The following is an 18,109-nucleotide window of genomic DNA, read 5'->3' on the forward strand; positions in this document are numbered from 1 at the left end:
TGCACAGAGATATGTTCTTCTTAATGGTTGGAACTCTCACTCTTGCTGCGTGTGTGACTGTGTTAAAAATACAAACCTTTCCCTCCTGGCACTTGTGGACTGGGGATGCTGCTCCACTTTCTGTTGGATCTCTTCCCTGTTCAGAGAGAGGAACAGACACAGAATACTAGACATCAACACTACACTTATTCAATGATCCATTTCATTTTTTCCAACTTTTATGGAAACAAGCAAGCAAAATTTACTTTTAAAGGACTAAAACAAGACCTGAATAAATGAAGAGGCATATAATATTCTTGGTAGGAAAATATAATATCCTAAAATGTCAGTTGCCAATGTGATTCCAACCAGAATCCCATTTGTTTGAACCAAATTAAATAAGTGAGAACAAATACCTTGGAATTGTCAACTATATTTTGAAAAAGAATATTAAGATTGGGTTTTCTTTTTATGACGTAAAAACTTACTCTGAAGAAAACAGTACAGTATAGGCACAGCCTTCTCAGGTGACACTGACAAGAAACCACCCACCAGCCTCAAGACCACTGAGAGCACTGAAATTAAGAAACCAATAGTCTTTTCTTTGCGAAAGAGAAAAGAAATCTAAGATGCCCATGAGAACCAAATACTTTTAGGATTCTGTATTCTCTGTACTGTTTGCCTTCACAGAACATGCCAACATCCTGAAAATAACATAGGCTGAGACCCTGAGTCTTTAAGCTACTAAGTCTCAGGAGATTTGTGTTCAGCTCCCACTGTAGTCTTAGTCACTGTGTCACTCAGAGCACAGACGTACTTGCCCGAGTCTTTCCAATGGGCTGATGTTTTCCTCAGGTGGAAGGACTTCTCACTCCTCCTAAATTCAGCCTCAAAACCTTTGATACCTGAGACAAGGCTGTTTCCAGATGTGTACTTCAGGAGAAGCTGGAGTCCTTGATTGGGGTACTGCACGTACCAGAAGAGAAAGGGCGAAGAAGAAGATGAGTAGCTGCACCTCAGCTCCAGACGGGCTCCTTCAGAGACAGTGATGTGGCCGTCAGGCTGGGTCACCGACTGGGCTCCGGCTCCTCCTGAAACATCAATGCTGAATCAATGAACTCAGCCAGAACAAAAAGTCTATTCAAAGTCAGTCCAAAGCAATGTTCCACGTGTGGACAAGAGAGTAAAATGGAACAGTACTCACTGAGGAACAGGAGCACCTCAAGCATCAAGGTGAACACCAGGGTCATGGTGGAGCAGTGAGGAGGCAGTGAGCTCCTTTCTGGGAGATTCTCCACAAACAAAAGTCTGATGACTGGTGGACTTGAACCCAGGTTGCTGTGAGGTTGAGAAGGAATGACACAGGATTTAGATTTCTTCATCTGATGGACGTTGTAAGCTGTGTTGGGAGAGAGGCTGTCTTAACAAGACCGCCTGCCTCTGGCGTCTGAGATGCTTTACATGTCATTGTGCAAAAAGTGGTGTCAGAATATCTCTTTAAACTATAGGGAAGGAAGGTTTTTGTGCGAAAATTCTGATGATATATAGAAAAACCATTTCCAGTTTACACAACAGCCCCCTCTATTGGTCAGACAGAGAAAGAAAGAGCAGTTCACAATTTTTGTGAACCTTCCTCACCTCCTTCCTGCCAGGAACACAAAAGTCTCCGAAAGGAGTGGCAAGCACTACAGAAAGTGGCTGCTCTGAATGTGGTCTGCAGGTGAGTAGCATCTGCATCACCGGGGAGCTATTCTGAATGCAGAAGCTCGGGCCCTACCCAGACTTCCTGACTCAGAATCTGCATTTTAATAAGATTCCTGCGCACATTAGAATTTGAGAAACACTTGTCTAGGTGAAGGAGGTAAAAAATACCTTTTGGATTTAATAATAAAGAGATCATTCGTATTTCTGAGAAAAAATAGATTGGTTACAGGAGAGGCATGTATGAGTTTGGAGGAATATTAAATATTTTTTCAGAGGAGCATGCTTGAATATTTTAAATGATGGGAAGAAATCAGTAGTAAGAAAGTCCTGAAGAACCAGACCATAGAGTTTGGACGATCAGTGGGCTGAGGTGCCAGAGAAGTCAAAGTGAATGGAGTGGGTGAAGCGTTTGGACAGAGGCGCACTATTTAAAAGGAAGAGAGATATCTTTTTTATTATTAGGGGAGGGAAAGTGAATTATATGTGTAAAAGCAGGAATGTTTCATGTGGAAAGCAGAAGGTTGAGGAAGATTCATTTAATGATATGAGTTGTCTTTACGGTCATCTACCATGACTCATCAAAAGGTCCTGGGTAAGCTGTACTAAGAGCGAAGAGAGTCAAAGGAGATATCGTAAAGTATAGAAATGATACGTTATAAAACCATACAGAATTTTCACGCACCATTTCATTTACAATTGATGTTAAAAACCACGACTATATGGAGACAAACTTCTGTATGGCTGTGTTGATACATATGCTTAGATGGGGACACATTGGCCTCCTGGGATGATGGTTTAAGTAAGAACCAGGTGTAAGAGTGGGAAACATAGGCATGTGTTGGCTTGAGGGATATAATGAAGTAGAAGTATCTTCAAGTGTTCCCGTAGTGGAAGGTTTCCAGCCCACTCACATAAACCAGCTTCACAAACCAGCTCTCATTAATCAGTGCACTTGTGGAAAGTAAACTGTGGTCAAGCTGTAGGCAGGTCTACTGAATGGTTCTTATAAGTCAGGGACAATAATAACAGCTGGGATTAAAGAATAATATGTAAGGGCCCCTATCCTTGAGGAATTTGGACTAGTGAAGAGTTAAAACCAAAAAATATTCTTAGGATAGTAGATATGTGGTCTTACAAAACTGTGCACAGAACACTAAAAGAGGGAGAGGGCAAATAAATATAATTTATGTAACCTGGAAAATCTTTTAAAAAGTAAATGTGACATTTACTGGGTCCTGAAGATTGAATAGGATTTTGCCAACTTGAGAAAGAAATAATATTTATAAGAAGAAAATATGAGAGTGAGTTCATTTGATATGGCTGATGTTCAGAAATCTTGGTGTAATACTGGGGAGGAAGATGAACACTTACTGGAAGTAATACTGTAGATGGCCACATAAACCTTGGCTTTTACTTTTGGGTCATGGGGAGCCATAGAAGGTCCTGAAATAGAACAGCAATCTAATCTGATGTGTATTTTAGAATGATGACTTCAGGATAGATTTGGGAAGTAAGAGCTCATGGATAGGGGATACATTTAAGAAGTTATTCCAACCAACTCAGTGAGAGATTATGAGCACCTGGACCAGGATAGTAACAAGGCAAGTAAAAAGAGGTGGTTGGGGTTTCCCTGGTGGTGCGGTGCTTGAGAGTCCGCCTGCCGATGCAGGGGATACGGGTTCGTGCCCCGGTCCGGGAAGATCCCACATGCCGCGGAGCAGCCGGACCCGTGAGCCATGGCCGCTGAGCCTGCGCGTCCGGAGCCTGTGCTCCGCAACGGGAGAGGCTCACGTACCGCAAAAAAAAAAAAAAAAGAAAAAGGTGGTTGAATGTGAGAAATATTTAGAAGACAGAATTGATATGACTTCATATATCAATCAACTTTGACTAGGGTAATGCTCAGTACAAACAACCTCACAATCTCAGTGGCTCACAAGAACAAAGTTTACTGAGTTGTCCCTGGTATGTTAGCTGTGGGTCAACTGCAGTCCAGCACTCTGAGGCTCTGCTCCTGGATACAGGACGATTCCGTTCTGCTACTTAGAGTTATCTTTCCATTCTGGACCTTGTGTCTTCTTCACATTATGGATAAAAGCTGAAAGGACAACCGCTACCTGGTAAGTGCAGGGAAGAAACAAAAGAAGACATGCCATGTGAATATATTTAGTTTTAGCTATGATATAACATACTTCCTATCCACTCACATTCCATTGATCAAAGCTGGTCACATTGCTGTGTCCAAAGTCCACAGTGAGGCCAAGTATAGAAAATATACTCCAGCTAAAGATTAGCACAGTAAGGGTGAGAGAGCATGAATAGTCAACACATAATACACTCTAATACTCTTGGAAATGAGCTACATGAGAGTGAGCTTATAGGGCACTCGGATGTTAACTCCCTTACGGAAAAGAAGGTATATTCACTTCAAAATCTTTAAGAAAGTTTTTTGTGAAAACCTAGGAGAAATCAATAAAAATTTATTTGCTTTTCCCATTTGTCTTCTTTGTTCTTTCTTTTTGTGTTGAAGAACATGCCTTCAATGAAGTAGGATGTAGCAACGAGTGGTGAATATTACCCTACTTTAATCAGATTATTTTAGAAAGGTTTGAGTAACTATCTAGTTCACTTGGAATCATGGCAAAAGAGGAGGCTAGGAATCTGATTCAATGATATGGCCAATATACTGGTGGGAATGGAGGTGAGTGATGTGTAATGACAGTCCCGTTAGTTGACGGAGGTACAGTGACTGGAACGCTTGTTTATGTATCATTGCATTTCCCCCTGGTTATAGCAAACACTGTAATTCATTGAATTTGCCTTTTCCACCTCACACATGGCTCTTTCTCAATGCTGGTACCAGAGCAGCACCAGGCACAGGCTTGGGCTGCAGAGGCTGAAGGGCACTGTGTGCAGGCACAGAGAGACGTGGCGGAGTCTTCAGCCTGGGATCCTTTGATGTACATGCAGCTGTAACCCTTCTTAGTATTCAGAGTGATTCTTACTTATCCTTCCTCCTTTTCATCCTCATTTAAAGTCATTAAAACAGGTCCTTAGGGCTTTTTCCAGCTTCCCATCTATACCAGTGTAAAGCATAAAAAGAGCTGGAAGGGAAACTGCAGGTGAAATTGGTGCTCCCTCCTTCCTGAACACGCAGAGATGGAGAAATCTGTTCCACACTCAATATGCTGCTCATTTCTGTTCAGAAAGGCAGGGTCAGACATACACTGATCTCTCTACAGAGTATTCATTGTCTTCACACGTTCCCAGATAGAACCTAGAGTTACGTGACTACATCCCCCTCCTTCTCCATCACTGCCACATACTGTTCAGAATGTCTTCAGCAGCCCCTGGACTTAAGGCCAAGATGAAGTCACAGGATTAACAATGGAGCTGGCAAAGGATTCCTCTCCATTTATCCTGCCCAAGTATCCTCAGCAGAGGAATATTGTTCTTCAGAAAATAGGATTCTGCATCTGGTTGCCCAGCCAATCAGAGACAAGACCCCATACAAGGCCTAGAAACACACCAACAATTTCTGACCTAGACTCAGTTTCCTGTTACTCAAAAGGAGGGCTCAAACACTGCTTTCTTGAGACCAACTTCACAAACAGTGAGGACATCCCCCATGAGTCCACAGCACAAACAGAGCTGACAACCATTCAGAAGTGGGCTGCCCCATCGTGCACTGCAATCATTCAACTTGAGAGAGATTGGGATGGCAATTTGTGGCAGGAAAAACACTTCGGTTAGGAATCTTTTATACAGACTTTCAACAAAATCCTCATATTATAAATGTGCACACATACCATGTGCTAAATTATCTATTGCTTTATGTACATTGTTCGAATACAGAAATCACACAATAGAATTACTATCATTCCCAATTTACCAACAGGAAAACTAAAGCTGAAAGAGATTGAGGAATTCACTCCAGGTCAAACACCTGGTAATAACTAGAACACATATCTATCTGGTAAGGGGTCCATGGTGTTTGGAATCTGCCACGCCACTTACATTTTTGATACTCAGTAAATGTTTTAAATGGTAGAGAAGATACGTTCTAAAAATAACAGGAGTCTGCTTTTTGGGTTTCTTTCTACTAGCCAAAAAATGGAACAACTTAAATGTACTGAATGACTCCATTTACATGAAATGTTCAGAAAAGGAACCTATGGAGATATAAAGTAGATCACTGGTTGCCTGTGGCCAGGTATCGGAACAGGGATTAACTATAATTGAGCATGAAGGAGCTTTTTGTGGTGATAAAAGTGTTTAAACCTAGATTATTGTAATGGTTTCATAAGTCAGCTAATTTACCAAAAATCACTGAACTGTACATTCAAAATGGGTGAATTTTGTGGAATGTCAATTTTACCTCAAATAGCGTTGTTTAACAGTAAATAAGAATTATGTTCTATCTTGCCCGTGTCACAGTCCAGGAATAATGCTAGTTTGATTGAACATACGCATATTAGTTTAAACAGTCATCTTGTGCCCAGAATGTCCTTAAGAGATCTGAAAATTATGAAAGCAATACTCTCTGTTCCCTGTGAGCTTAAAAAACAGCTGGAAAAAAAAAAAAGACATCCAGGGGAAATTTAACAGTACAAGATAGCAGTAATTAAGATTGTTCAGAATCTAAATGTACTTCCGGAAAATTGGCAGTGTAAATTGACTATATAACTTTCTTTCCAGTGAACAACTGAAATAAATAAAGGAAAGAGCATGGGGAAGGTACTAAACTCAGGGAACAGTACCTTCCACACACTCAAATAGTGTTCTGGAAAGTGGAACAGGATTGGAAGATATCTCAATGGCTAACCTCTGACTTTCCTTCCCAAGAAAAGAGATGCCACTGTGGTTAATAAAGGAAATCCTGAAAAACCTCATTAATGTCTCCCAATTTAGAAGTGCAAAGGCTGAGGTTAGGGATGGACTGCTAGACAAACAGAAACTAGTACAAGTAAAGTTCCTTTTTTTTTTCCTCCAGATCAGACCACCTGATGAATAGGGTAGTGTGGGTATGACCACACCATCATAAAGCCTACTTGCTGTGAAGCGTCTTTCTGATGAAAATACTGATCCATTGAAAAATTCACCTGGATATTGGAAGGTATGTATCCAGAACAAGACAGGCATACCTCCAACAGCCTTGACATTCATGCAACTAGTAAGGTAGAATCCTGTAATCTACAGCAACCCACCTTACCTGAAATCGAGGAGAAGCCAATTGATCACTAGATATATTGCATAAATTAAATCTGAGATGAAGTGACTTGCAGGATATACATATTGACAGTTCTAGATAAACACACAAAGATTAGTCCAGTTTAAGCTTTTATATCAGTGTTTGAATAGCATGGACTCTAGAAATAATTTTATCTTTTGTACATTTATTTTATATATATACACACACACACACACACACACACATATAAGTTGAGCCTCCTGCACTAAGTATTGTTCACTCATAGAGGATTCTGTAGTGAAAGGATTTAAAAGGCCTACAGTGCGGTAGGAGGAGGAAGAATTGAATAAATGAATTTTTAAAGAAAGATAATTATAGATAGTGATTAGCACTTAAAAAAATACAATATTGTATTGAGCTAGAGAGTTGTTCTTGGGGTGAGGGAAGGCATCTGCTCTAGACAGGGTATGGAGAGAGGGCTCCACTCCGACACTTATTCTGTAACACCAGACAAGGTATCGAACCTCTCTCATGTTCAATTCCCTTTTCTGCAAGTAGCCAGTATCTTTCTGGGGGTGCTGGGCTCAGCACTGGCATTCATCATCTCATTCACTTCTCATAAGAACCCTGCATGGTAGATTCTGTCAATATCCACATGGTAGATATGAGGAAATGGAAGCATAAAATTTATTAAGTCATTTTCCGAAGATCACTCAGCTACTGAGTGGTAGATCTAGAAATACAACCCAAGTCTTTGGTCTCAAGCACTTTGCTACACTGTCTCCCTAAAGTAGGATGGACCCAACCTTGAAGGGTTCCAGTAAGAATTAAGTGAGAACACACATTCAAATCACCCAACACAATACCTTCCCTAGCTTAGGCACTCAACCAGCTGCAGGCAATGTGCAGAATCTTGCGGGGGGGTGGGGGGTTGGGGTGGGGGTGGGGTTGGGGGGGCATGTTGGGAGACGGAATCTGAAATTGCAGAGGAATCTAGCCCAAGATAAATTTCAATATTTTTTTGAGATATATGTAGCAGGTTACCTGGCAGATTTCATGTGTTATCGTAAGTATCCGTGGTCTATCATGTTCTTACTGTTAATGAGAAGTCAATTCATTAAGGTGTCATATTGAGAGATTGGGTGGGCATATTATAATATGAAATGAGTGTACCACCCAGTATTGGCTACAATTGTTTATTTTTTCCCATTATTGACTCTTGCTCCCACTTCTCAGGATATTGCTATAGTACAAGAAAGGACAGAGCAGTAGACACAATTATACTTACCAGAGAAGAAACCCCAAACTTGCACAACAATTCTGAGCTTTCTTTCCAAGGTAGCCTATAACTCCACAGGCAAAATCATCTCATGTGTTGTATATGTCATTTGAAATCAATCACTTTCACATCTGGCTAGCAAAAGAAAAAAACCAGCCAGTTCTCCTGAATCCTCTCTCTCCTGATTTCTGCATTGGGAAGTTTACTGACTGGTTCAGCAATGGCAGCTTCTATTGTGACTAGGCTTCACCACAATTTTACCCAATGTCACTAGAGGGCAGCAGCGAGGCCAGTGTAGGCATCACAAAATATTTGAGCAGGACACCACCAGGTGGCAGTGCTTCAGCTTTCTTTCTTGCTGCATGCAGTGTGCTAGAGCCTGATTCTCAAGGAAGGAAAATAGAAAGATTAAAGAGATAAAAGATTCCCAAAGGGGTGACATTTGAGTAAAGACATGAAGGAATTCAGAGGTGCACCATGTAGATATTTGGGGGCATAACATCACAATAGAGAGGACAAAGGCAAGGAGCACAGGTCTTGATATAGAAACATGCTTGGAGTGTTTAAGGAATAATATGTTTCCCTGTAGCCCCTTATTCTTCCCAGCACACTATTGCATAAGGAACTTGCTAAAGCATTCAGCACTGTTAACTGATTAGTGGATGATTTCCTCATCTATTGATCCTGGGGCAATTTGTGCCTAGGTTTGGCATCTTCTTTCCTAGTTCCCTTTAGGTTCCTGTTTAAACCAGTAATGTCACCATCACTGAGACATCCAGCCAGCCTGTGCTGGGGCCAAGTGCTTCTCCATAGTTCAAACCTTGCTCTTTAGGAGCCCCGTAAATGCTACACTCTGGCTGGCAATAAAAGTTAGAGATGATATTCACAGTTAGGAAAGTTATGTCTCATTTCCCAAAAATTAAAAAAATTGGAACAATAAAATCTATCTCATAGGGTTTATGATATTTGAATTAGATAATGAATCTGAGATGCATCCTACAGTGCCTGACATATAGTAAGCCCAATAAGGACCAACTTTCTTTTTTCTAGTAAAACTTTCCTTTCCTTCAATGTCCGGGTCTGTGTTCTGTTACTGCTTGTTGTTTTCTCCACATCAGTTCAATGATGGGAGCTTCTAAGAAATTTACTTAATCACTTATTTTCCTGGAGACAGTCATTATTTTTCCCTCTCTTCTTAGGTCCTATTCTCCTAGCCATACTGATTCACTCAGGATGCTAAAAGGGCACAGATGAGGTTTTATTTTCATTTCCCTAATGAATAATAATAATATTCCCTGATGAATAATGATAATTTTTGTATATTAGCTATTGGATATAATATTTCTGAATTGGATCTCCAAGATTTTCCCATTCTTATTAACTCTTTTTTTTTTTTAAACATCTTTATTGGAGCATAATTGCTTTACAATGGTATGTTAGTTTCAGCTTCACAACAAAATGAATCAGTTATATATATACATATGTTCCCATATCTCTTCCCGCTTGCGTGACCCTCCCTCCCACCCTCCCTATCCCACCCCTCCAGGCGGTCACACAGCACCGAGCTGATCTCCCTGTGCTATGCGGCTGCTTCCCACTAGCTATCTACCTTACATTTGGTAGTGTATACATGTCCATGCCTCTTTATTGCTTTGTCACCGTTTACCCTTCCCCCTCCCCATAGCCTCAAGTCCATTCTCTAGTAAGTCTGTGTCTTTATTCCTGTTTCACCCCTAGGTTTTTCATGACATTTTTTTTTTCTTAAGTTCCATATATATGTGTTAGCATACGGTATTTGTCTCTCTCTTTCTGACTTACTTCACTCTGTATGACAGACTCTAGGTCTATCCACCTCATTACAAATAGCTCAATTTCGTCTCTTTTTATGGCTGAGTAATATTCCATTGTATATATGTGCCACATCTTCTTTATCCATTCATCCGATGATGGACACTTAGGTTGTTTCCATCTCTGGGCTATTGTAAATAGAGCTGCAATGAACATTTTGGTACATGACTCTTTTTGAATTATGGTTTTCTCAGGGTATATGCCCAGTAGTGGGATTGCTGGGTCATATGGTAGTTCTATTCGTAGCTTTTTAAGGAACCTCCATACTGTTCTCCACAGTGGCTGTATCAATTTACATTCCCACCAACAGTGTAAGAGGGTTCCCTTTTCTCCACACCCTCTCCAGCATTTATTGTTTGTAGATTTTTTGATGATGGCCATTCTGACTGGTGTGAGATGATATCTCATTGTAGTTTTGATTTGCATTTCTCTAATGATTAGTGATGTTGAGCATTCTTTCATGTGTTTGTTGGCACTCTGTATATGTTCTTTGGAGAAATGTCTATTTAGGTCTTCTGCCCATTTTTGGATTGGGTTGTTTGTTCTTTTGTTATTAAGCTGCATGAGCTGCTTATAAATTTTGGAGATTAATCCTTTGTCAGTTGCTTCATTTGCAAATATTTTCTCCCATTCTGAGGGTTGTCTTTTGGTCTTCTTTATGGTTTCCTTTGCTGCGCAAAAGCTTTTAAGTTTCATTAGGTCCCATTTGTTTACTTTTGTTTTTATTTCCATTTCTCTAGGAGGTGGGTCAAAAAGGATCTTGCTGTGATTTATGTCATAGAGTGTTCTGCCTATGTTTTCCTCTAAGAGTTTGATAGTTTCTGGCCTTACATTTAGGTCTTTAATCCATTTTGAGCTTATTTTTGTGTATGGTGTTAGGGAGTGATCTAATCTCATACTTTTACATGTAGCTGTCCAGTTTTCCCAGCACCACTTATTGAATAGGCTGTATTAACTCTTTTCTTATTGATTTACATGAGCTTTTAATATATATTGCATTTGAGTCTTTATCAGAAATATGCATTGCAAATACAGTTTACCATTCTGTGCCTTGACTTTCCCCCCTACTAGCAGTGATTTTTAACAAAGACAATTTTAAAATATCCTTTCATGTTCATAAGAAGCCAGTTTCAAAGTTTTATTTATTTGTTTTAACACTTCAAAAATGTTTTCACTTGGTGCCTTCTGATGTGAAATCAGGCATCATTCTTAATGATATTTCCCAGAATACAATATATCGATTTTCCCTGGGTATTGGCAAGATTATTTCCACTTAAATATTTAAGTGGATTTGCCTTCAATGCCTTGCAAATTTCTGCCAAAACCACAGTGGTGGACTTGCAGAATTCCTTATTCATCTTTATGGTTTTCCACATAGCATTGCTCCTGAATAAGAAACTTGTTTTTTAGGAAGTCAAGTAGTACAGTGAGTGAAGGTACTTGCTATGAGCAAATAGGTTATGGAATGGGTAATGGAAATGGTAGTTATAAATACCACCTACAATCATGTGGTCATTTGCAGAAACAAGAACTATAATACTTATGACAATTTCTTTTTCATTTTGATATGAATCTGGTTATGTATACATTAACCATTTTTAAGTCTCTCCCCTACTTGTCTGCCTGTGGTAACATATGATGTGCAAGTATAAGTTTATCTCATATCTCATTGTATCTCAGTGGTTAAGATGCAGGATTCAATGGGACAGTGTGAATGAGGTATAAGAGGAAAGAACACCACCCCAAAATGGATAAATTAACTGGGTGTACTCTCTTCGGGAGAGGGTTAGCTTGGTTTTGGTTGAATGGGGAATAACTGCATCTTATTAACAGGAAGCATAGTTCTGCTGTTGTGTTTATTTGAAAGTTGTGTTGTTAAAAGAGGTATAGATGGGTGACAGTTGACATAGAGGGTACTGTAGTAGCTTTGTAGTGTCTCAAGTATCTGGAAATCTATGTCCCATAATTTGCTTCCCTGTATTGTTCTGGGTTAGGGTTGGCCACAAAAAAGACTTGCACAAGGTTTAGAAGGTAGTTGTCATGAAGTAGCCACATTTTTTATGCTCTGCTGGTTGGTGCAGGGCTCCAGGAACTGGGCAACTCACACATGTGGCTGCTGATGAACTAGCTCATCTTATTGTTGACTCACAACTCCTCTACCGCCCACCCGATCTCCTCCTCATCTTCTCTTTGTCTTGGACCAAGTATGCGTGTAGCATGAGGGTAAATGACACCCACATCTCCTTGAGGTCACCCACCATTGTGAGACTGAAGGAGGTGAGAGACAGACAAGTTTTAGTGTGTCTTTGTGGTTACCATTGTCCTCATGGGTTCTAGTATCCGTACATGTCACAGTCTGTCCATGCTTTTGTCCACATCCAACTTTCCTTCCCAAATGACACTCTAACAGTGAATTCAGGCTCAACACCAGATGCAAAGATAACAGCTTTGTATAGACCGCTCCACCAGCTCTAGCTATTGCCTGAGTTCTATTCTCTACAGTGAGCCTCTTATTCTAGATCACTTGTAATTTGCTTCTCTGATTGTACCATGACACAAAGTCTAAGGGGAAAGGACTAAGGAAATGATTTTCATGACCATTTCAGATAACTAGACCCAGGTTTGTGATGTGAGTGTCTTTAGGTGGAACTGCCACTTTAAATTATCATGGAGCAAATTTTCAACATTAGACAATTTTACACGTGTTCTGTGTGATGGACTTAAAGTCAAAAATTCAAGACTGAGTATGTATTAGTAGAAAGTTACTCTGGACATCTGTTCCCAAGTGAGATAGCAGGAGATTTTATTTAGAATTAAATCTCCTGATCCAGACCACAGATTAAGCAACCACAGGACTACCATTTCTTGTCTGGCATCTGCAGGTGTGCCTTTCAGCGTGGCTCCCGCAGCAAGGGGGCTCTCTCTTATTGAGCTCTGGGGTTTTTGTTTGGCTTTTCCTATTACTTCAAGCACTGTGAGGTCCCAGAGAGCACAGAAGTAGTTTGCAGAATCTTCCACCAGTAAGGCTGAAATGGTGAGGCTGATGAATTTATGTCTTTTCTGAAAGTTTACAGAATAGCGGCCATTCTTTGCATTTTGGTCAGAAGAAATCTGATGAATAAGGAAAGTCATCTCTCCACTGGGAAGCTGCTTATACCAAACAATAACGTACCAGCTCAAGCTTGTTTCATACTGACAGCTCAAGGTGACCGCCTCCCCTAGCTGACTGGATATGGCTGGCTGGACTTGAGTAACTTTCTGGACCGCACCAAATCCTGTGGGAAAAAATCAGAAAACAGAGCTGAAGTAGTGAACAAAATAATGTAGGAATTAGACTAATTAGGACCCAAAGAAAAACCAAATTGAAATCATGATAAGCTTTCTTTTCTCCAATCCTCCTTTCCTCCCCAAGTCCATGTGAAGTACCATGTGCTTGTGTGCAGTCCTTTCAACCTGAACATTTGTACCCATATTTGGAACCATCCCTACCAGAGAAGATGAAGGCCAGGAATACCCAGGGCAGGCTGGAGAGCACCATGTGGCAAGAATTCCCCTGCACATATGTTTTCAGTTCTGCCTCAAGCTGAGAGTTCAGTGTCTTTGAGGGCCTAGCAGCACATATACATAGTACCTGGGTTCCTGTGTCACTCCTCCAAACAGGAAGTAGGGTGTTATGTTCATAGACCACGTGGTCAGTGCACAGATGGGGAAAAAGTCTGGCTCACCACAAAACTATGTCTACTTTTCTTCCCACGGTAATTGTTAGGCAGTGTGTGAAAAGGAGCATGGAAAAATTAGTATTAAAGTTTTGAGCTGAGGGGAACTACAGATTAAACAGGTTGACACGTGTTGATAATTATTCAGCAGAATAATTTTGCCGGTCCATTTAAAATAGGATTTAGTATAGGGTATGCACCCTTCTTGTAATCTACTTACTGGTCATTTATTTAGCCTCTCTTTACTTTTCTCCATTCTGAATCAGTGGAGTTCTTTTAAAACTCACAGATTTTCAGCTTTCTTGGTAAAAAGCAGTATTATCCAAAATAATTAATGTATCTCTTTTTTTTAACCGGGTTCTAGGGCTCTATTTAGAGTTTTCACTAAATAAAGTTACTTTAACATGAAATGTTAAAAAATCAGCCCCTCAGGTTTTCAGAATCTATTCAGTTTTTTATGTTTTCATGAAATTATAACAGGAATAATATATTCTTTTGAAACCTGACATTGAGTCTTATTTATTAGACTTTGAGGAAGATCAGGATATTCCAGATATTCAGTCCTGTTGCCTCCCCAGGTAGAACTGTATTAGTAGATCATGTGTCCTATGCTTGTCTTCATGTCATATTTTCTATCCCATTGGTCCAAAGTGTTCTGTCTCACTTGTGAGGAGCTGATTATTTTTCTCTTTGTAAAATAAAGTCCAGATAAGCACGCCAGATCTTTCTGTGACACAATGCTATAATGCACTCCTACAAAACATGTTATCTACAGGCTGTAAACACTCAGTACATGTCAATGCCACAGAAGTTGGTAACTGACGTTTTGTATACTGTTACACGTTCTTGTGGAATGTAGCTGTCAATCTTCCATTTGGTTTCATTGTTTTAACGGAAGAATTAAAAGAACCAAAGGCAAATAGACAAGTAGAAAAGAAAGTACAGACAAGGTCTCTAAAACAGTGCTAGTCCTTTGACTTTAAGGTCAAAATAACTCATTAATGAGTGTGGCAGGGGTGAGAGTGTATTTTTAGTTGAGACATCTACTCCTCTGTCCCATTTCACCTCTGAGTGCTGACAGGCAGCCGACGCCCTGGTTTGCAATTATGTGTAGCTAAGCAGAGGAGAGCCATGAATGCCCACAGCAGTCTGGGGAGCAGCATAATGGCAGGATTTCGCCCTTGTTGAAACGGCCCTGCTCTGAGTTCCTGACAGTAAAGGTGCAAGGTCCCTCAGCTGCACTATAGCAGCTGTCTCTGAAATGTAGTTTCTGGCTGGATCAAGTCTGAATGTGTATAACACCCAGGTTGGGAGATTTGGCCTGCCTTAAACATTGTGCTCCCTTTCCTTGTGGTTTAATGATAAATGATTATATATAGTAAAGGACAGTCCAGTGATCAATATTGAAGGACATATGGGAAGGAGATTTATTACTTCAGATTTCCAAATTTAGTAAATTAATCTGTGATGGAATCTGAAGGGCTTACCAGAAACAAATTCATTATGAATCATGCTGTGTTTGCAAATATTCATTCATGTTCTTCTGATTGTTTTCTTGCCTCCAATTTCGATTCTAAGGTGAAATATGTTCACTGATCCTCGACTTCCCTACAAAAGATAAGCCAGAAGCCATCACCCCGCTTCCTTCCTACTTACCCGCCAAATCATGGGAACTGGTAACTTCACAACAGCAAATATCACTCAGACAAATGAGAACAAAACAGAGTTCTGACTTCTGTTATATCTCCAGTTGTGTATTGGAATAACAAATGGTAGTGGCAGTAAAATCATATTCACTTGTGATGTAACTCTATGCTTAACTTATTAGAAGTTGTAGGAAGCAAGGCTCCACAGGTCCTCTAAATCCAAATGTTTGGCCATGTGTTTGTCATGAGTGCACATATATTGTTTGGTGCAATTCTATAATTATTGTTATAGTTGTCACGAAGACAAAGCTTCTCATAACATACCGTTTAATCAGTGAAAATATAAAAACTATTAACAGTATAAATGCTTTCCAAAATAAAATTATTTCCTTCTCTTGACATTGAAGGAATGAAGATTCTTTTCCATTTTATCCTGAAATTTCATCTAATGAAGTTGTTTATGCCAAATGATCAAATTTCAAGCATTTTATTTTTGTTTCAGCACCTCATAAAGAAACCCCAATGAGAATAACTGAGTTATTCTGTTGTAGATTGTCTTCAGACTCTCCTTGATTCCTTTATGGCAATTCCAAATTCACATATCATATGAGGGCACAGAATCACTACTGGGGTTTGCAGATCTTCCCTAGTCCCTCCCTGTGACATCCTTGATGACAGTTTTCTCATGCTGACCATGCATTCCCATCTAGGCATTATATCTTATTTTAATCTTGTATATTTCATTCAAGTGAAAGCTACTCTACTCATATATACATTCTACTCCGAATTTGTTATTAAACTGTTCAAACTACTAGAAAAAAAGCAAAACGAACTTTGAGAGCCAGAGGAATTCATATAGTGACATCTTTTTTTTTTAATTTTAAACTATAGTCATCATGCTGTACATTGCATCCCCAGGAGTAATTTATCTTTAACTGGAAGTTTGTACCTGTTGAACACCTTCTCAGACTCCCACCCCCATCCCCACTGATTCTGACAATCGCCAATCTGTTCTCTGTACCTATGAGTTCTGCTGTGTGTGTGTGTCTGTGCCTGTGCTTTAGATTCCACATACAAATGATTTCATAGAGTAGTTTTTTAATTTTAATTTTCATACAGTAATTGACTTTGTTTTCACTTAACATTATGCCCTCTAGTTTCATCCATGTTGTAAATGGCAGGGTTTCTTTTTGTTTTTGATGACATTATCCTTGTTCATTCATCTGTCAATGGACACTTAGGTTGTTTCCAAGTCTCGGCTATTGTAGATGAGCTGCAATGAAGAGATATCTTTTTGAGATGATGCTTTTATTTCCTTCAGGTATATACCCAGAAGTGGAAACCCTGGATCGTATAGTAGTGCTCGTTTTAATTTTTTTTGAGGCATCTCCATACTGTTTGCGATAGACATTGCACTCATTTACATTTCCACTGACAGTTCACAGGGTTCCCTCTTTTTTACATTCTTACCAACACTTTTTTCCTTTTCTTTTTGGTAATAGCCATTCTGACAGGTGTAAGGTGATACCTCATTTTCATTTTGATTTTCATTTCCCTGATTATTAGTCATGTTGAGTATCTTCTAATTCACCCATTGGCCATTTGTATGGCTTCTTTGGGAAAATGTTTATTCAGATGATCTGCCTATTTTTTAATCAGATTGGTTTTTCTATTGATCATATGATATTTTAATATATTTTGATATTAACCACTTAGCAGATATATAATTGGAAAATATTTTCTCCCATTCCCTAGATTGCCTTCTCATTTTGTTCCTGGTTTCTTTTGCCTCACAGTTTGATGTAGTCCCACTTGTTTATTACTGCTTTTGTTGTCTTTGCTTTTGGTGTCAAATACAAAAAATCATTGCCAAGACTGATGTCAAGGAATTTGTTCTGTATGTTTTGTTCTTGGAGTTTTATTGGGTTAGGTGTACGTTCAAGTCTCTAATCCAATTTGAGTTGATTTTTGTGTATGGTGTAAGAGAAGTGTCCAGTTTCATTCTTTTGCATAGGGCTTTCCATTCTTCTTCACACCATTTATTGAAGAGACTTTCCTTTCCTGAAAGTATATTTTTGGCTTCTTTTTCATGAATTAATTGACTATGTACACATGGGTTTATTTTTACTTTTGTTTTTTAACGTCTTTATTGGAGTATAATTGCTTTACAATGTTGTGTTAGGTTCTGCTGTATAACAAAGTGAATCAGCTATACGTATACATATATCCCCATATACCCTCCCTCTTGCATCTCCCCCCGACCCTCCCTATCACGCCCCTCTAGGTGGGCACAAAGCACCGAGGTGATCTCCCCGTGCGATGCAGCTGCTTCCTACTAGCTATCTATTCTAGATTTGGTAGTGTATATATGTCAAAGCTACTCACTCACTTCATCCCAGCTTACCCTTCCCCCTCCCTGTGTACTCAAGTCCATTCTCTACATCTGCGTCTTTATTCCTGTCCTGCCCCTAAGTTCATCAGAACTTTGTTTTCTTTTTTTTTAGATTCCACATATATGTGTTACCATACGGTATTTGTTTTTCTCTTTCTGAATTACTTCACTCTGTATGACCGACTCCAGGTCCATCCACCTCACTACAAACACCTCAATTTCGTTTCTTTTTATGGCTGAGTAATATTCCATTGTATATATGTGGCACATCTTCTTTTTTTTTTTTTTTTGCCACATCTTCTTTATTCATTCATCTGTCCATGGACATTTAGGTTGCTTCCATGTCCTGGCTATTGT

General features: G+C 39.5%; 1 gene segment (V, D, J or C); it reads right to left on the bottom strand.

Annotated features, from left to right (window-relative positions):
* Positions 1 to 723: 723 nt before the first annotated feature.
* Positions 724 to 1,229, bottom strand: LOC132418150 (T cell receptor alpha variable 8-4-like). The segment is given in 2 exon segments: positions 724 to 1,070; positions 1,184 to 1,229. Coding segments are annotated over 2 exon segments (393 nt in total).
* Between the last annotated feature and the right edge of the window lie 16,880 nt (positions 1,230 to 18,109).

The sequence above is a fragment of the Delphinus delphis genome, chromosome 2, assembly GCF_949987515.2.
Source record: "Delphinus delphis chromosome 2, mDelDel1.2, whole genome shotgun sequence".
Classification (NCBI taxonomy): Eukaryota; Metazoa; Chordata; class Mammalia; order Artiodactyla; family Delphinidae; genus Delphinus; species Delphinus delphis.